The sequence below is a fragment of the Lolium perenne genome, chromosome 1 (genome assembly GCF_019359855.2).
Source record: "Lolium perenne isolate Kyuss_39 chromosome 1, Kyuss_2.0, whole genome shotgun sequence".
Lineage (NCBI taxonomy): Eukaryota > Viridiplantae > Streptophyta > Magnoliopsida > Poales > Poaceae > Lolium > Lolium perenne.
The window spans coordinates 52,264,688-52,285,497 of record NC_067244.2 but is presented as its reverse complement, the minus strand read 5'-3'; the positions used below and the strand labels follow the sequence as shown (position 1 = coordinate 52,285,497).

General features: G+C 41.9%; 1 protein-coding gene across 3 annotated transcripts; it reads left to right on the top strand.

Annotated features, from left to right (window-relative positions):
• Positions 1-9,937: 9,937 nt before the first annotated feature.
• Positions 9,938-20,603, top strand: LOC127292178 (DNA-directed RNA polymerase IV subunit 1). Of its 3 annotated transcripts, none has more exons than XM_051321540.2 (19): positions 9,944-10,297; positions 10,752-10,836; positions 10,915-11,035; positions 11,114-11,238; positions 11,409-11,453; positions 11,528-11,788; positions 12,457-12,612; positions 13,018-13,155; positions 14,781-16,631; positions 16,721-16,890; positions 16,974-17,040; positions 17,123-17,241; positions 17,437-17,585; positions 17,859-18,085; positions 18,197-18,370; positions 18,467-18,604; positions 18,964-19,145; positions 19,240-19,351; positions 19,864-20,603. In XM_051321540.2, exons 2-19 carry the CDS (start codon positions 10,753-10,755, stop codon positions 20,029-20,031), a joined length of 4,287 nt encoding a protein of 1,428 aa, XP_051177500.1. In that variant the 5' UTR covers positions 9,944-10,297; position 10,752; the 3' UTR covers positions 20,032-20,603. The 3 variants fall into 3 exon arrangements, with proteins under 3 accessions (XP_051177509.1, XP_051177500.1, XP_051177506.1); XM_051321546.2 differs by having other exon boundaries at positions 9,945-10,297; positions 17,440-17,585; XM_051321549.2 differs by lacking the exons at positions 18,467-18,604; positions 18,964-19,145; positions 19,240-19,351; positions 19,864-20,603 and having other exon boundaries at positions 9,938-10,297; positions 17,859-18,030; positions 18,197-18,337.
• The last annotated feature ends 207 nt before the right edge of the window (positions 20,604-20,810 follow it).

The following is a 20,810-nucleotide window of genomic DNA, read 5'->3' as shown; positions in this document are numbered from 1 at the left end:
CCCAGTTCTTCATATTGAGAGGTTCCACCTCGAAATTCATGAAAAACTCGATTCCACTTATTCCCAGTATTTCCAACAAAATTGGTTTCACCATAATCAGATTTTTCTATCTCAAGATATTGTGTTTCTGATCTGTGTTGTTTCTGCACTTTTGCCTTCATCGGTAGTACCAGTGCGGCCACTGTAGTACTGTTGTCTTCATGGAGGCGGTACTAACGCTTCCCATCTTCCCGGTACCCAAGTGCTACAACCGCCAGTGGCGAAGCTAGATCACAATTTTATTGGGTTCAACTCTATTGCTTATGCTATAATTTCTCACTAAAATTCAATCACAGTACTAATTTAGTGAAGATCTAGCAAAAACCATTGGGTTCATCTGCACCCAATCGTTCTACACCAGCTCCGCCACTGGCAACCGCTGTTGCGGCACTATTGTTGCTCCTCACGGAGCCGTAATACCTCACATGGTACCGTTGTGTTTTCCATCCGGGGAGTTGTGTAACCCGACCGGTACCTGACCTGGAAGCACCGCTCATACACGTTCTACGTGGATCGCGATAGTACCGGCCATGGTACCGCTCATTGGTCTATGTAGGCGCGAAAGTATCGGGTTCGGTACCGCTCAGGTACTGCCCGATACACAGAACTCACATAACAAGTTACGGTACCTCGATCGGTACTTGTACCACTAGTACGGCTCAGCAAGCCACCCATGTTAATGAGGACTAACGGTAACACCCGGTGCGGTACTACCACTCGCCCGGTGATGCATGTAAAATACATACATGAACTTTGCACTTTATTACCACATATTACCACATATTTGCACCTTATATAATGTTATTTGCATGTTCTATATTGTTTTCGAGGGTTGCAAGATGCGTTTGCGTTTTATCTGAGGAAGATGCGTCTAAAGTGTTGCATACTGGCGTTTTCTAGATATAAGCTGCAACAATGGTCTAGCCATGGGTCCCCACCCATTCAATCTCTACTTATTCATCATACCTATCGAAAGGGTAAAAAGAAAAAAAGGCACGAAAAGAAATAAGGCCCATATAACAAACAGAAGAAAGGCCCAAGATCTAGTTCCTTCATCTATAATGCTTCATCTCAGTTGTACGAGAACATAGAAATCCTCCCTCAAAAGAAAATGGCGGCGGCATAGGTAGCTGGAACTTGGGGCCCCTTGGTTCCGGGGGCCTAGGGCAGCCGCCCCCTCCCCCCTCAGGGCTGACCCTGCTCGGGCGGTAGAACCAGTGTTGCACGAATCTGCACATAACTGCAAGATTTTGTCGAGACCTATTTAAGGACTGACATGGGTATACCCTTCGGGTACCCATTATTGGCATACCTGGATCGGCTCGGCCCAATATGGAAAAGGCCCAACAAGGCAACTCGAAGAAGTAGTCGACTAGGACTCTTGTAAAACCCTAGGCTGGTTGCATATATAAAGCTAGCCAGGGCACCCGATATAAGAGAGGCCAACAGATAGACAACATAGCTCCGCTTATGGCGGCACCCTGTAAACATACATATGATCATATAGTGGATTGCTAGCAGCACGTAGGGATCCTCCACCGAGGGGACCCGAAGCTGGGTACGTCGGATGCCTAATCTCGTCCCCGGAATCTCCATCGTCGCTCTCTCCCAAAACCCAAGTCTACAATATGTAGGCATTGCCGAGGTGTTCCCTCGTCAATTGGCGCCGACCGTGGGGACTGCGGCGATTGGATTTTGTTATCCGGGCGGGATCCATCATCATCATCAACAACCTACGGATCGCGCCTCGTCGTCAAGCTGGAATCTTCGCTAAGCTGAAAGATTGGAGAGATCGGGTCCGAGTGCCCGTCCAAACAGTTCCAGCAACACAGATCGTATGTGGCGGCGCACGAGAAGTTTCAAAATGCGGCACACGCCTTCATCCGCAACATGTGTTTCCGACGCAAGGATGCACATGCAAAGGGGTCAGCGGTAGCTCCTAAGCAGCACCTATGCGCATCCAGCTAGAAGTTTCGGCAAGCCACGAATCGTACTTTGGTGCGGTCAAGCACAGGATCAGCAGTCGTTTGGGATCGGTATTGGGAGCCAAAGTAAATCTGTGGGAATTGCGGCAAAGAAAAGAGCAACTTGATCAGCTCTCCTAATTCATAGTATGCATTACGGTTCTGGCGGAACAAATCCAAAAGAAAAGGAAGAAGAGAAGTAAAAAAGAAAACTAGTCGCAAATAAAGATGCACGTTGGGACTCTTTATGCCTTAGCTGATCAAGGATATTGGCGACAACATATTCGCCATCACGGACCTACCGTCGCAGGCTCGTCGACATCGGACAAAAATAACCAGGTGCTATCTTACATTCGTAATATTTACTTGGCCAAATTTTTTTTTTCGGTTCGTGCTATTATTTGCGTGCAGATTTTTTTTCCGCTTCAATACAACTTCAGATCGGAACAAACTCCGATTACTTCGACGCGCGCAGTCGCATGCTCGGGGGCTCGTCCGTCGAAAATTGACCGCGCGTACTTGCCTCTCTCGGGTGCTCGCTCGCCACGAACTTCGACTGCATCGATTGCACCCTCTTTATCGACTACTTCTGGTTAGGCGCCACGTCAACTGTGTACACCGCTCGACCTGCACGACTTGTTTTCACGTTGGCTCCGCCATAGCCAACAAATAAGCTAAGTGTTCTTCTTTCGAGAAACAATTATTATTTACTATTGCTACATCGGAATACTCGGGGGCTGCACCATTACATCACTAAAGAAAATTCACCCAACACTGGGGGCTGTGCCATTACTTCGTTACCACAAATATACTCGGTTACTTAGTGAATTTCTTTTCTTCGGCTTAGGGGAATTATCTTCTCTGAAATATATCTTCTTCGGCTCTGTGGAATTATCGTCTCAGGCGGTGAAATTATTTTCTTCAGCTCAGTGGATTTATTTTCTTCGACTTAAGTGGATTTATTTTTCGGCTCGGTGGATTTATTTTCTTCGGCTTACTGGACTGGTTTTCTTCGGGTTATCATGGTTTTCGGGTTACATGGATTTATCATCTATAACTATTACTGGAACTATTTTCTTCGGGTCAATGGATTCATCCTCTATGATATCAATGGATTCATCTTCTACGGTTATTACTGGAGTTATTTTCTTCGGATCAATGGATTCCTCCTCTATGATATCAGCGGATTAATCTTCAATATATGCTTCATATTTAATGGCGCTATCTCCAATGTGGATTCATCTCAAATACTTCACCTCGGATTCATCTTCAGTACTTCATCTTTAATGAAGTAATCTTTAATGGTTTATTCTTCAAACGATTTCATCTCCAATGGCGTAAATTTTCAGTGGATCCATATTATATTATTGTCAATGGTTTCATCTTAAATGGTTTCACCTTATATGCCGTTGTGACTCCGTCAACTTATTTCGACGTCACGCCTAACGCTCGGGGGCTCGACAACGATTTCGCCTTGGGTCATGACTGCGACACAACAATCATGACATCACCCCAGCAACGCTCGGGAGCTCGGCTATTTCTTCATCAACAATTTTGCGGCATCCACTTTTGCTATTTGGTGGTTTCTACTTTGGCTAGATTTCTTATCTACACTCGAAGACTTCATCATGCATCGACTTCGTCGTGTCCAAAAAGCTAAGTGTTCTTTTATTTTGCACAAAGTTGATTATCGTCTACTTTTGTCGCACCCGACAGTTGGGGGCTGCGCGGCATATATTCACTTTACATATCATCGAATCTGAGCATCTGACACCGCATGCGAAAAAGAGAGTCAAGGGAAAGATAGAAAAAGTTTGTTTATTTGTGCAGGAGAAAGCAAAATTCAAAGTATATAAGAGAGAACCCGACGAAATTGTCTACAAGGAGAACTCAACGAAATTGTCTTCAAGAAAGAACAGGACCCGAAGAATTATCTTCAAGGAGGTCCCGAAGAATTATCTTCAAGGAGGTCCCGAAGAATTATCTTCAAGGAGGTCCCGAAGAATTATCCTCAAGGAGGTCTCGAAGAATTATCTTCAAAGAGGACCCGAAGAATTGTCCTCAGGGAGGACCCGAAGAATTGTCCTCAAAGAGGACCCGAAGAAATTTTCCTGAAGGAGGAACTCGACGAAATTTTCATCAAGGAGGAACCAAAAAAAAAGGTGGACAAATCTTCGGGTTCATTGACTCGTCATATTGTTCCGAGCAAGAGCATCAGTGATGTACCTGACAATATAGAATAACCAATATATTCAGCTGTCTCATTAAGCCCGAGAGAAAAATAGAAGAACCCGCAAAATGGGTCATTGCATCAGCCGAACAAGGCACTTGACAAAATATTCTCAGAGCGCCAAAGTCGCGAATAATCTCTGAATGCCGCAAAACTTTGCGAAGGTAAGACCCCGGGATCCGTCTTGTGTGGCGTGGCATCGCCAAAGACTGCGCTCTGCTACTTTTTTCCACATCAACAGATGTGAAGAAATATCCCGGCGGACGCGCTGTGGACCCGATAACATTACTGGAATTCGGATCATGGTAAGTCCTTAAGCGGCACGTGACGAATTACGCCAGGTCCCGAGATCATGTCCAGAGACGTGATCTTGAAGTAGGTTCTTGCGGGATTGCCACAAGAGCAGTTAACTGATACCTGATCCGTAAGATGAACCAGCCCCATTTACCATTATCCCTGAACAACATAAATAGTAATGGCCTGGAGTCGATAAAAAGAGGGGTTGCGCCCAGAAATATGGTTAAGTTCGTTATTGAGTACTACAACTTGAGTCTATGCCCAGGTGCAAAACACCTGCCCATAGGCTCGGGTGCTACTCTTATCAAGAGCATTGTTCACCCTCTCAATAAGATACAAGAAAGAGGAAAAATTGTGGAGTCGATTAAAAGCAAGTTGAGCCTACACCCAAGTGCAAACACTTGGCTGTAGCCTCGGGGGCTACTCCTGATCCAAGTGCAAACACTTGGCTGTAGCCTCGGGGGCTACTCCCATCGGGAGCGCTGGTCGCGCACCCGATAGAAAAATAACTTCGACAGCATGTACGACAATCAAGCTTTGTAGACTCAACTCGATTCTACGATTCGAGTGGAGCCTACTCCCATCGGGAGCCCATGGATTTCATCAAGTCCTCCAGAAATATAGTTAAGTTCTTCATCGAGTAGTACAACTTGAGTCTATGCCCAAGTGCAAGCACTTGCCCATAGACTCGGGGGCTACTCCCATCGGGAGCGCTGCCGCGCACCAGATAGAAAAATAATTTCAAGAATCGTCGACATCATCTACGCTACACATGATCCACGACAGGGACCTCGCCTTTGGAGATGATTATGCTTGGAGTCTCTACGCAAGTCTTCGACTTCCCTAGACACTCGGGGGCTACTGACATGGGTATACCCTTCAGGTACCCATTATTGGCATACCTGGATCGGCTCGGCCCAATATGGAGAAGGCCCAACAACGCAACTCGAAGAAGTAGTCGACTAGGACTCTTGTAAAACCCTAGGCTGGTTGCATATATAAAGCTAGCCAGGGCACCCGATATAAGAGAGGCCAACAGATAGACAACATAGCTCCGCTTATGGCGGCACCCTGTAAACATACATATGATCATATAGTGGATTGCTAGCAGCACGTAGGGATCCTCCACCGAGGGGACCCGACGCTGGGTACGTCGGATGCCTAATCTCGTCCCCGGAATCTCCATCGTCGCTCTCTCCCGAAACCCAAGTCTACAATATGTAGGCATTGCCGAGGTGTTCCCTCGTCAAGGACCCCATTATTCCCCATAGGATGTAGCTCTTTTTTATTCTCTCTCCTTTATTATTGGGCTTGAAGATCTTGCCCTGTATCTTGATCCCTTTTATGATTCTTGAATCTTTTTGTGAAAAAATAGAGAGGAGATCTAGATTTACTACTCCAACAATCAAAATCTTCTCTTAGTGAGGGAAACCTACTAGATCTAGATCCTTGGAGTCTTTTGTAGATTTCTTCCCTTGCCCTTCCTCCCTTAATCCCCACAAGCTTTTGTAGCTTTGGTGGTATTTGGGAGTGAAGGATTGAGCACTTTTGTTCTTGCCATTGCATAAGGTGCAACAGTTTGAGTTATCTATGGAGATTCGGTGAAGTGAGAGTATGTGGGTGTTTTTTCTCAGGTACTTGTTCCACTTGGGTTCTTGGAACCCTAGCCGATTTGTTGGCCTTTCTGGCGTTGTGGCCTTTGTAACAGTGTGGCCTTTTGTGGTGTTCTGATCTTATTGGAAATTATTTGGGAGCCTCCAATTGTTGTGGAGTTTTCCTCAATCTTGTGACCTTTGTGTGGATTATTTGGGAGCCTCCAATTAAGTTGTGGAACTCTTCCTAAACTTGTACTTGTTCGGTGAGCACCCTCAAGGGTCCCATAGTGGATCAAGGATTTCACTTTTGGTGGGAAGGCTCGAGAACAACACAGTGCGCCATTGTGGCATTTGAAGTGCCTTGTTCCGCCACTGCTCTCCAATGGAGAGTAGCGTCTGCAAGGGTGTGAACTTCGGGATATATCGTTGTCTCTGCATGTCTCGGTTATTACTTAACCCGAGCTCCTTTACTTATGAACGTTTCTTTGTGACAGCCTTAGTGGTTGAAGTTGTATATCTTGCTATCACCTTGTTACTTGCCTTGCATAGCATAGGTTGTTGGTGCACATATATAAACCCTAGTTTGCAGGTTTTGTGCTTGACAAGTTAAACATTATTTTTATTCCGCACTTGCTCAAGCTCCCAACGTAAAAAGTTCAACCGCATATTCACCCCCTCTCTAGGTGGCATCTTTGGTCTTTGAGAACCTATTCTATATATTTCAAGAGTGATATAAAGAGTTAGGGTTTGAAACTTTAGTGTGAAGTATTTTAACCATCCCATCTAATCTATTAACATCCCATGAAATAAGTCCAAGAGAATATTTAATCTTATGTCATAATTATATATTTATTATCTTATTTAAATTATGAGGAATTGTGTAAGTTGATTCTTTTTTTCATGATGTAATGATTTATGATTACCTTATTCGGCTCTCCATATATTTATATAAAATATCAATTGTTGTTGCCTATTCTATTCTACAAATCATAAAATATACTCTGAATACACAAACTAAAAGACGAGGCGACGTGGGTTTAGGCCAAAGAAGAAGCAAGTTTCAAAATCTTGTGACATTAATTATATTTTATATGGTCATAGTTTATATATCAGGCAATGTGTATTGCACTATTATAACAAAAAGTTGACTCGCAGGTTGTTTTATCTCAAGTTGACTCAACGATTTTTTATATGCATACTGAAATTTTATTTGCACTCTTCTTTTCCCACTGTCGAATAATTTGGCCTCCATTAAATTGTTGACAAAATCTGGTAAGGTTTCATTACCTTAGCTACATATTTCCTATTTCACTAACTTTCCAATACATTTTATATTAGTGAACGAAGGGATTACTTTATTTCGTAACAAAAAAAGTTGTTACCATTTTAGCTGCAAGGCGAGGGGTGGGGGTGGGTGGCGAGGGGGTAGGTGGGACTGTGTGAGGTTAAATACGAACAATATAGCTAATGAAAAGGATACTGCCAAAAGTGCTACTAAATACAAGCCTTGACAAAAATAGTCATAATTGAGGCTTTGTTCCTAAGTTGGACTTTTTGCTAAATTTCGTGTGGGTAGAGATAATGAAAAGCGATACTCGTGGGTAGAGCTAATGAAAAGTGATGCTCTACATAGAACACTTTCTTGTCTGATAAGGTCAAACTATGAAATCAATAGGGACACATGATAATAGTGTTGGACATGAATTATACACAAAACCTCGGATGCGAGGCAATTCCTTTTTTTACACTAGTGTCTCAAACAACGCCAGCACCTCATCCTCTGCCTAGGAGAAGTGATCAAACGATCAATGGCATATACTATAGGTCCATTGTATGGTGGTATTTTTTCCGGGTGACGAAAGTTTTCGCTAATCAAGCATAGTCAACATACAGCCACAATAACAACAAATATGAGTTCGGCTGGACAATCACCACCCCATTTGCTCTACCCAAGTGTTGATTGAAGACATTCTGTTCCGACATCTTACTATATTAACACATAGTCTCTCGATCACCAGTGAGCGAAGTTCTCAACTTATCTACAATTTTTGTGTACCCTGGCCAACATCGATGCCTCGATTGGATTGCGGAGATAGCTTCAGCTCAATCTGAATCTAGTTTGGCCACCGTGGCGCAATGCCTTACCTACATGCCTCAAGTACCACTTCTCAAGCTCGTGGGGTAGACCTTCTAGGTTTAGCCATAATTAGTTGGACCCGTCAATGACGACGCACTGTTGTCTTCTTGTTGAAGGCATCACACGTAGTTCTTTTGAATTTTCTCTCCCAAGGAAATATTAATGATGAAATCCTACATGTGTTGTTGAAGGTGTGGCTTTGGCTCTTCTAGGTAGGTGTTGTTGAATTTTCTCTTGGCTTCGTCGTGCATGGACCATGTCACGTCATGCACGCATATAAGAGGCTAGTGTATCGTGCCTTACGGAGAGGACTGTTAAAGGTCACCATCCTTCATTGCCTAGCTTTATCCCACATATCTTCTACCGTCCAACCTGTACATAAGAATCTCGTACATGGGTTTTCCTTTGCCACCAAACATCAGAAGCATGCATTATCTTTATACACCGTATCCATATGCATGTTCTCATGTAAAATTAGCGTGAAAACTAGTATGACATGTGAATGAAGATAATATGACATGACACGACAATGGAAGCAAATATTAAAGGATGAAGACCCAAGGTTTCATCATATGCCTTACTTTTTTAGGGTTTGAGAAATGTCTCATCATTAGGTGAGAGAGCATTGAAAGGTGAATTTGGAGTGACTACTTTGGCCGTGTGGATGTTTTCGTCTCAAAATTTGATCACACACACAGATACATAGTTTTTTCGATAAAGAGTGTTTTATTACTTAAATAAGGTTTAAGCATATTACACCCGACCTCTGCATAATCAGAATGTACACATCCGCACTGATCCGAGCCGCACACAGATACATAGTTGGATTTATAAAAAATCAATTGATTAGTAAAACTAGGCCCAATCTATAGAAAGAAAAGCAAATCTACCTACCTAACTTATATTGCAAAGCTAGCCTCCAGATAGGTTTTGGTTTTATAACTTCCCAAATAAAGCATCATATGTGTCGTAATTTCACGCCATATTCGTTTTACCAAAAACATCGAAGGAAAGTCAAAGGGGCACAAAACATGCAGCCCCACATAAACAACCAAGGAAAAAAAAACACAACTAAAGCAAACCTAAAAAAGAAACGCAAACGAGAAGCAAAGACACAACATCTACATGCGAAACTATACATTCTACCGCTATCTAGACACCGCTATGTCAGGGCCCGACACGCCATGGCCAACGGCGTCGCTCAAACCAACTAATTGGCGTAGATGACTGCATCAATGTAAGAAGATCCGGTGAGACTATCCGGGGAGACGCCTTTGAACACACAATCAAGTTTAACCGTGCCATGGTTAAAACTAGAAAAAGACGAGACGAATCGATCCAATTCTCGTCAGATAAAGACCGGTTGCGTCGTAGTTCCACGTCACAAAATCTTGGACATGTGGTTATGTTCATCAACACAATATTTTGTCCTTATGATTGCCATCTATGTTTGATAACAATTACTACTATAATTTCGTTTGAGTTTGTAATATTTTTTTTGAACACGAAAATAGGGAAAAAATGCCTATGTAAAACAGATTGAAATGATTGAAGGTAAAAAGAGAAACATTCACCGTCCCATCGGAGGGTCAGAAACCCCAGTCCGTATTCCCCAAAATCCCAACTCCCTCCGTGCTCCCCCTGCCCCGCAGGCCGCAGATTCCCAAAGCCCGAAACCCCAGACGCCCTTCCCTAGGAGGACACAGCGCCCAAACCCCGAGACACACACCCACAAATATTCTCGGGAGCGAGCTCTCGCTCCGCCCTTTTCGCACTCTGGCGGCGCTCCTCCCCAACCCACTAGGATTCCGCCAACGTTCGTCGCCGTCACCAACGCTCCTCGTCGCCGTCCTCCTCCTCCTCCTCTCCCGCCGCCTTCTTCGCCTCGAGTTTGTCGCCAGATTGGTACCGCATTTCGCTCGGCTTCTTCCTGGCGCGCGAATTGGCGTCGGGGCACGGCGAGGCGCCGCCGCGCTCCTGCCGCGGCTGGCTGCGAACGGACCGACTAGGCGTCGCGCCCCTCCTCCCTTTGCAGGTGAGGAACCCCGGCCTTCTTTATCTTCTCTCTGGATCCTGGAAGGGTTTTTTTTTCTTCCTTTCAAATTTTCCCTTGTGAATCCTGCTGTGTTGCCGAATTCCTGTGTGCAGACTTCACGATAATTTCAACTTCCGCTCTGACCAAGCATTTGAGCTTTTCCCCTGTTTTCCCTCCTCTTGCCACGCGCATTTGAGCTTTTCCCCTGTTTTTCCTCCAAACGGCCGTTTATACAACTTTTTTCCCTGCATATAATAATTTTCCCTAGTTGTCCTGCTTGCAATAGCGAAGCATGCTGTAGTTGTCTGCTCCAGATCCTGTTTTCCTGCAATGCATGTAGAAATTTGATGTTCCATCAACCTATTTAACCTTCCATTAAGATTTAGATTATACTTTTATGTCATGATGATCTGCTTCTGTCAATATGACATTGTTTTGTATCCTCGTTGTGCAGGATGGATGAGCTAAATAATCAAATGGACCGCCCTGCCGCTGTGCTCAAGGCCATACAATTCGATCTCATGACCAGTACAGACATGGTAAGCTTCGACTCTGCCTTGACCAACTTTACACGCTTAATAAAAGAGAAAATACGAAAAACCCGCATGCATTTCCAGGAAAGGGTAAGCAGTGCGACCATTATAGACCCATCTGACGTGACCAGCGCCAAGCTGGGATTACCAAACGGGGCACCGCAGTGCGAGACTTGTGGGGCGCATAACGTGCGTGGCTGCGACGGTGAGTAATATTAACGATTCAGAATCAACTGATGTCGTCCTCCTCAATCCAAAGTAAACTGATTTGTCAAAATTTTAGGCCATTCGGGAGCCATGAAGCTGCCCGCAACTGTGCTCAGCCCGTATTTTATCGAGGAAGTTGCTCGGTTGCTGAATCAGATATGTCCCGGCTGTCACACTCCAAAGCAAAACAGGGATTCTAAGGTTTGTGCTAAGCCAGATTAACCTAGTTTTATCCTGATTAAGCAATTTATCCTCTTCTGTAAAAAATGATGCAGATACTATGCTTATGGAAGCACTTCTTTTTTTGGTATATATCAGATTGGTGCATATTTATTTCTCTTACATGTTGATTTCTGTTGTTGTTATTGAAGAAATCAGACAGTGCCACAAGTCAAGCAACCTGCAAATATTGCTCAGTAAGTGCATGCCCATATGATTTGGTCCGTATTTCTGACCTATTGCATTAACCTTGGACTTTTTTGCTGAGCAGAAGGATGGTGCTAAACTTTATCCAAGTGTTATCTTTAAGACGCTGAAAAGTCCAAGAATAATTCTGTCCAGGAAAAAATTTCAACGTAACCCTGCCGTTATGGACAAAGTTTCGATTACTGCAGAAGTTGCTGACAGAGTGACAAATAAGTTCAAGAATAATGATTCACCTGAAGTTCTTCCCCACGATTATTGGGATTTTCTACCTCATCACCAGCCCCCTCAATCAAATACAACCAGGATATTATTGTCTCCTCATCAAGTAAGTATTAGCTATTCAATTTGTTAGTCTGTTCTGTGTTGGCTTGCATAGTAAATTTGGAAATGCTGCTAAATTGTCTCCTTTTTTTTGTCAAAAGTATTCCTCCTTGCCATATTTGTCTCAAGTGGCAGTTCACAAACTGGGGATGCAAGGTGTATGAAATCATAGGAAAATTTACGGTTTCATGTACTGTTTCAAATATTTACAACCTACAGAAATCCCAACAAATATCGGTCGCAAACATAAAACATAACCAATATCATGAGATCCCGAAATACAACATCTTGACCGGCCACAATATTTTTGCATGATCATTAAAGCAATATGCTTGATTAAACATGATGCATTACCAACTTGCTGCATAACATCAGACCCAGGGTGTCCTAATATGGTGAAATATTCGCTCAATCACTTTTAATCATGATTACCTTCTAGTCTGTTCAGTTTGGGGCGAGTGGATTGCAGTATTGTTAAGTGAAAAGAGGAAAGTAGGTCCAATACTTTTTTTGTAAAGCTTTTTGAGAAGTTGGTATGCATATTCATGTCAGCCATTGAACTGGTATGCTGTGCTACATCATATTTTTATCAAAAGAAAAGGGCAAAAAGCTAGCCAGAATTGAAAATTATTTCTTATGATTAAGTCCTTGTTTCCTTTATCATATTTGCAGGTCTTTCACATGCTGAAACAACTTGATCCTGAGCTTATTCACAAGTTTGCTTCAAGGCGGGCGCTACTGTTCCTGTCGTGTTTGCCGGTGACTCCTAACTGCCATCGTGTGGCAGAGATGCCCTACGGTTTTTCAGACGGACCTCGCTTAACTTATGTAAGTGCTACCTCTGTTAGGTGAAGTTCTATTCAATTTTTTTTGTATCATCCCTTCAATGATTTCTAACCACTTATGTTGAGTACCTTTGCTAAATGCAACATAACCCTTTTTTTTATGGTGAAAGGATTAAAATCTGATAGTGAGTCAATAACCAGTCATTTAGTTCAATGCAAGAGCCTGGGTTACTTTTGTATATCTTGTGAAATGTTTTTTCATGATTTTTTCTATTAGTCTTACACAACCGTGTTGCCAAACGGATGCAGTATTTTCTCTGGTTTCCTTTTAGGTTTGTTGAGAATGCATGTTTTATTGTGGTGTGATGCATATACTCAGCACACATATGTATGGTGTTGCTCTCACAGTTATGGACTCATATGTTTGTTCATTCCATGTTTGGATTAGGATGACCTGACAAAAGCTTATAAGAGGACTGTTGATGTCAGTAGGAAAGTTGATGACTACCGTCAGTATCCACAGTTCAATCTTCTTGCAAGTTCACTTGTCACAAGCCGAGTTATGGATTGCTTGAAATCATCGAAGGCAAGAAATTTTATCTTGTTTTTATTTTGATATATCCATGCTTCATGATTGTATATACTCCCTCCGTTCTAAAATAAGTGTCACAACTTTATCTAGACACGGATGTATCTAAAACTAAAATGCATCTAGATACACCCGAATCTAGAGAAAACTGCGACAGTTATTTTAGAACGGAGGTAGTATATATATGTATATCTCTGTTGCAAGATCCACATGACATGATGCACATTATCCTGATAGTTTTCACTATCTTTCTCAATATTAATGAAATTACGCACTGCCGAGCCTCGGTACAGTTTTCCCATTGTAGTATTTCTTCACCCCCGCCCCCCTCCCACGAGCATAAGACCATGCACTATGTGTATGCAGTTCAAGAAAAAGATTGACTCGGTTGTGTTTTGCTGCTAAGTGTGGCATCGGTTCAAAGCAGTGATGGGACCCATCCCTGTTTTAAGCTCTTCCTCCATGGCTGGTTACATGGTGTTCACTGCCGATTGGGTTTGCATGTGACATGTCAGATTAGAAACCTTAGTTTAACAGAGGAATCGGACTTGTACCGAACCAAGACAGTGGTTCGCTTCTGTGCACTGAAGCTTTGAATCGGTTCCCTGTTATGTATTGAACTGGCTCATAGAGCTCTTTGAATCGCTTTTCGACCACGTAGTGAATGGCCTAAGACTGTCAAAAAAGCTCTGGCTTATCAAACAGTTAGAGCTTGATTTGTTATATGCTTGGCTTGAAGGCTAACCAAGCCGAGATCAAGCCTGCCTTGAAGCTCACGAGCATTTGGCTCGAGCTCGATAAAGCTCTGTAGCAGTGTAGCTCACTTCTCGTTCAAAGATACTAGACATGGGTACTCGGCATCTTAGCCCAACATGTTGTAGCCCAGCATATAGCTTAGAAGCTCACGAGCTCGTATTGTTGAAAGAGAAAAACAAAAGCTTCGTAGCTGGTACAGCCCATATTTGAAGCTAGCATCGTGCCAGACGGCACAATAAACTCTTTCAGTACCACCTCGCTCGTGGTAGAACTGTGTCTGTTGAGCATCAGCCATAAAAGCAAAGGCTGGAAGCCAGAGTCTAATGCAAGAGAAGTGCAACCTACTCCTGTCCTGAGTAAATAGTTGTGAGCACTATTAACTTGTCGAGCCAAACTATAGGCTCGAGGTGCTGGAAGAACCATCATACGACTTCTTAATATGGTTGGATAAGGTATGTTTGTTCGGAAGAATTCCATGTTTATTTTGTTCCCGCGCATGCATGTGTAGTTATGCTTATGCACATATTACCGTATAATTTGGTTTCCATTTATGTCCATCCCTTTTCATTTACATGGTTTCCATCTTTGTGATATATAACTTTTGGCACATTGCATGATTGTAATTGAAATACTGTAGGCACTAGTTACTTAAAGCTTGTTCAATCTTCCACCTTGATATGCAGCGTCTATATACTGATTAAACACGTGTGGCAAAGTATCTTTTTTCTCCTTCCCAGTCCCTGTCAAGGTTTAATCCAGTTAATGTTGAAGGATGAGTATGAATTTCTTTTGGAACAAGGATGAGTATACACGTTACAGTTTTAGAAGGGACTACGTAATTTGATGTTATTTTATGTCTTTTGCAGTTACACTCTAAAAAGACAGATAATGAATCATCAACGGGCATGTATGGAACTAAATGGTTGAAGGATGCCATTCTCAGCAAACGATCGGATAATGCATTTCGGAGTACTATGGTCGGTGATCCCAAGATTAGATTACATGAAATCGGCATCCCAATGGATTTCGCTTCGAACTTGGTTGTTTCTGAGCATGTTAATTCTTACAACTTCAAAAGCATAAATGTGAAGTGCAACCTTCACCTTCTTTCCAAGGAAATACTGTTCACTCGGCGCAATGAACAGCTAATTCATGTTAAGAAGGCAAATCAGCTACAAATTGGTGACATTGTGTACAGGCTATTGCAGGATGGTGATCTTATTCTTATCAATAGGCCACCGTCAGTACATCAACACTCGCTTATTGCACTCTCTGCAAAGTTACTACCAGTTCAGTCAGTTGTTTCAATCAATCCACTGTGCTGTGCCCCTTTTATGGGAGATTTTGATGGGGATTGTTTACATGGATATGTCCCACAGTCTATACGATCAAGAGTTGAGCTTGGAGAGCTAGTAAGCTTAAGCAACCAACTGTTGAATGTGCAAGACGGACGAAGTGTGGTGTCCTTAACACATGATTCTTTAGCTGCTGCACATTTGTTAACAAGCTCAGATATTTTATTTAAGAAGACTGAGTTTCAGCAACTTCAAATGTTATGCCATTCACTCTCGCTGACACCAATGCCATCAATAGTTAAATCAATGAACTCTCAAGCTTCACTGTGGACTGGCAAGCAGTTGTTCGGCATGCTGCTTCCTTCTGGTATGAATTTTAGTATTGATCCCAAGTTACAGATCATAGACGGTGAAGTACTTTCCTGCTCTTCTGAAGCTTTTTGGCTACAGAGTAACACATCTGGCCTTTTCTCTGCCATGTTCAAACAATATGGTCCCGAGGCTCTTCAGTTCCTGTCATCTGCTCAGGATATACTATGTGAATTCTTAACCATGAGGGGCTTAAGTGTCTCTCTTTCAGATTTTTATCTGTTTTCGGATCATTACTCACGGAGAAAACTTTTCGATGAAGTTAATCTAGCATTGGATGAGGCTGAAGAGGCTTTTCTTGTCAAACAGCTATTGCTAAGCCCAAATTCCATACCAAATCTCAAGTGTTATGATGACTGTGCTAATCTATCAATTTTTTATAAACACTCTGATTTCATTCAGAACAGTCTACCAATGATGAAATCTTCAATCATGGCATTTAAGAGTGTCTTCAGTGATCTTCTTAAGATGGTGCAACAGCACACGAGTAAAGATAATTCAATGAGGGTGATGATGAATGCAGGAAGTAAGGGTAGCATGCTGAAGTTTGTGCAACAAACTGCATGTGTCGGTCTTCAACTTCCAGCAAGGAAATTTCCGTTTCGAATTCCTTCAGAAATCTCAAGTGCTAGCTGGAATAGACATAAATCATTGGATAATGACATTGCTGAGGGAAAGGGTGAATGCTTGGGAGGCCAGAACTCATATGCTGTGATCAGGAATTCTTTTATAGATGGTTTAAATCCATTAGAGTGTCTTCTGCATTCCATTGCTGGCAGGGCAAATTTCTTCAGTGAGAATGCAGATGTTCCTGGAACATTAACAAGAAAACTAATGTATCACTTGAGAGATACATATGTTGCTTATGATGGGACTGTTAGGAGTTCTTATGGGCAGCAAATAGCGCAATTCACTTATGATACTGCTGAAAACATGTACACTGATGGAGCCCCTGTTGGTTCTTGGGCTGCTGGTTCCATTTCAGAAGCTGCATATGGAGCTTTGGATCACCCAGTGAACAGTTTAGAGGACTCTCCCCTCATGAATTTGCAGGTTACATTCTCTTACTTTTCTTTCATGGCCCATTAGTATGGTGCTATCTCTTTTCTTTATTTCTTATGCTATATTAACTTTATTGTCAGGATGTGTTAAAGTGCCAGAAGGGTGCTAATTCTCTGGATCATTTTGGTTTGCTTTTCCTATCAAAGAATCTAAAGAAGTATAGATATGGTCCAGAGTATGCATCACTAGAAGTTAAGGATCATCTCGAACCAGTGAAGTTCTCCGATTTGGTTGAGACCGTCATGATTCTGTTAGTACATTCAAATCATCATTGTTTCCTTATCACTTGACCTGTAATGCTGTTTAATTAAAAAATCACATTTCGTTATGCAGATATGACGGCCGTGGTGTACAGACAGCAAAAGAGAGTCCATGGATCACTCATTTTCATATAAGCAAGGTCTTATTCTTTTCATGTTCTGTTTTGTAGGGAACATTAGGTTGGTTCCTTTATACTTGTTTAAACTTCTACATACATGCAGGAAATGATGAAGAGAAAAAAATTGGGATTAAGATTTGTTATAGACGAGCTTACAGAACAATATGATTCCAAGGGCTACCAGTCAAGCAACATGTTTCCTCAAGTATATATTTCGAAGGGGTAAGTTCTAAAGAAGATATCGTGCATTTTAGATGTGAGGTGGCTTTTAGGCTGTAAAATGTTTATCGTCTTTTAACACTTGGTACTGCAGCTATTTTAGAATTATATGTGGTTTATGTTGTTATGTGAGTGCCTATTTTATTTTTCCTTCTTTGTGGTTACTGCAACGTATCTTATGACCCGTAATACCTCCAGCAGCAAAGGTTCTGCTGGCAATGAGAAGTGTTTTAACGACCAGACTTGTTGCATCACTGTGGTAACAGAGGACGATTCCAACTCAACGTCTCAATTGGACACTATCAAGAAAAGGGTGATCCCAAAGCTCCTGTCCATGCTAGTGAAAGGTAATTATGTTTTGATAGATTTTTCCACCTTCGTAATACCTTTGCCAAGGAGCCCTTGCTATTTTGCTTAAAAGAATTCCTTACTAGGATCGAGTTCTAGATGTATAATGTTCTTTTTCTGTGTTATATGGTACAAGGTGAAGTTGTTTCAGATGCAACTTGTATGATAGGGTCTTCTTACATTCTGGGAATTGCGAGGACCCATTACGTGAGTCTTCAATGCAAAATACACGGATAATATTTGATGTATACTGCTTGTTTTTTCCTTTGCAGGATTTTTGGAATTTAAGGATGTTGAGATCCAGTGTCAGCAAAACAATGAACTTGTTGTGAAAGTTGGTATGTCGGAGCATTGCAAAAGCGGGGAGTTCTGGGCTGATCTACAAAATGCTTGTGTTGCAATAATGGAGTTGATTGATTGGGAGCGAAGCCGACCAGGGAGCGTGTATGATATTTCTTGCTCATATGGCGTAGACTCGGCGTGGAATTTTTTTGTTGAAGTATATATATTTACTTCTCTCTGTTTTGTTTTTCGCTTTTCCTTAAACATTTGGGTTAATTGCCTGATAATTTCCTCTATAGCATTTCATTTTCCCTTATTCCCTGTACAGTCTTTAAGATCAAAAACTGATGATATTGGAAAGAATATCCATCGGGAGCACTTGTTGGTTGTGGCAGATAGTTTATCTGTAAGTGGGCAGTTCCATGGGCTAAGCAGTCAAGGTTTAAAGCAACAGCGGACTCGATTATCAGTTTCATCTCCATTTTCTGAAGCTTGTTTCTCTGTGAGTAATATATGCTATTCTGAGTGTTTGTTTCCTCGAAGATTTTCCTTTTAGAGTGCAGTGAACAATTTTTTTATCTGATATTATTTTCTGCAGAGGCCTGCACAAAGTTTTATAAATGCTGCAAAGCAATGTTCAGTGGACAATCTTTGTGGTACTGTAGATGCAATGGCCTGGGGCAAAGAGCCTTTTGCCGGAACATCGGGTCCTTTCGAGATTATATATTCTGGGAAGGTATGTAATGTTACTGCTGCCAAATTTAGGCACAACATCCTTTTAGAGGCATTTCATTGTACTCTGAAAATGTCAACACAGTCAAAGCAAATTGAGGGCTTCATATGCAATCACCCTGTACTCGACTGCAACAAACCAGTGCAGTTTAGTCTTTGAGGGCATAGTTTCAAATATGTTTTACCAGATTGCTGCCCATGGCCAGGATAATCAATAGTGTTTATCTGTGATATTTGGATTATTTTGTACTAATGAACCAATCCTGGCCAAGTGATAATCGGATAAAAATACACTGTCATGCTTTCTATACAGGATGTATATTAAGTTATTTACTTGGATGGTAACATTTAATTCTCCTGCAGGCGCATGAACCCCTACAGAATGAGAACATCTATGACATTCTACATAACGCTGAAGTTCGAGATGCTGCTATCTCCAATGGTGGTGGCACCATATCTGAGGAACAGGATTTTCTTAGTGCAAGGGTTGGTACATGGGACAACATTATTGATATGCGAACTTGCTTGCAGAACATGCTAATAGAGTAAGGCCCCCATCACGATCCATGGATTGTATTTTGCATATTAGTTTTATCTTGTGTACCTTCCTATATGATATCATGTTTTACTTGCATGAAGGTACAAACTAAATGAATATGTCACGGAGCTAGATAAATCACGCATAATTGAGGCCCTGAGATTTCATCCAAGATGGCATGAAAAGATTGGTGCTGGAATAAGGGATATAAAGGTATGTACTTAATGGAAATGCATTTTTGGGTTTTCATAGCTTCACCACTCTACAGTTCTACTGATCTGAATTTAGTTGATTATGAATGTATTAATAGGATTTGGCTTGTGTCTTCGAAAAGTAGGATTGGTTTCTTTACACCATTGTGTCCATCTTTTTTTATTTAACAAATGTGCTAGTAATATTCTTGGAGTTTAACATGCAAATGGGCCAATTAGCTGTCCATTTAATGTGAAAAAGGATTATGTTAGTTTATTTCAATTATGCTTTTCCTTTGTTAAGTTTGCTCGATTTCCCCCAATGTTTCTACCATTGCCAGGTTTTGCCCCATGGTTGTATGAACAATAATGCTTTCCCTTTGTTAAGTTTGCTCGATTTTCGGTATCTATCGTTGCCAGCTCCAGTCGATGCATCCATATTTTAAGTACCATTTCTGCAGTGCATTGTGGCTACTCCTGAGTATCAGTATATTTTGACTGTGTGATCAAAACTAGTTTTGCTCTTGCTTGCAGATCGGACACCATCCTAGTCACCCAGGCACAAGGTGCTTCCTTTTGGTACGGGACGACAATACCACCGAAGATTTCTCTTACAGGAAATGCGTCCAGGAGGCTGCGAATTCCATCTCGCCTCAGCTCGGAAGTTACGTGAAGAAGATTCTACAGAATAGAGCAGTTTGATCAGACTGCAAGTAGAGAGATTTTGATCTTCTATTTTCGACAAAGAACTGTCAGACAGAAGTGGAGGATGCTCAGTTATCCCAGAAAACAATGAACTGCCGAAGAATGGAATGCTCCTTCGCCACTGTTTTGCGATAGGAAAATGCAGACATGTTGTGATAGGAGAAAACAGACATGCTGTGATAGGAAAGTATGTTGTCCTCAGAGGACGATGCCATTTTGTTTTTTTGTTGTTGTACAACTTTTTTCTTCCCCCCTAGCATTAGCATCTGGAGAGTTAGAAAGTAAGAGGCTCCCATCAGTCAATACTCTTGGCCCAAAACATTGTGGGCTCAAGTTTAAGCGAGATCCTGCCAATATCCCGCTTTTAGTTCATTTGGAGATTTCTAGTTTAACTTTTGAGGCTAAATTTTAAACTAGAAAGTCCTAAATAAGCTAGAAGCTGGATATTGGTGGGATCCCGCTTACATCCCTGCTCAAGTTCGAGCGTGGTACATAAGTCATGCCTTAGTGTGCTTGGAATAAAAAATAAAGTGGATACCCCTTCTTGGGATGTGTTCCAAAAATTACCACATGCTGCTCAGATGGGTTACTATTTTTTGTTGTTGTTTCATTACAAAGTGAGTTAGTCTTCAAAATAATTTATTCTGCAGAAAGAATATTCCTCTTCATTTATCTTTCTTACAAGGGGTAAAGAGCTTTCATTCATATAGGAGAGATGCTCAGGTTACAATCAAAGGCCAGGGCACATTGATGAGCAGTACTGTTTTGAGCTCTAT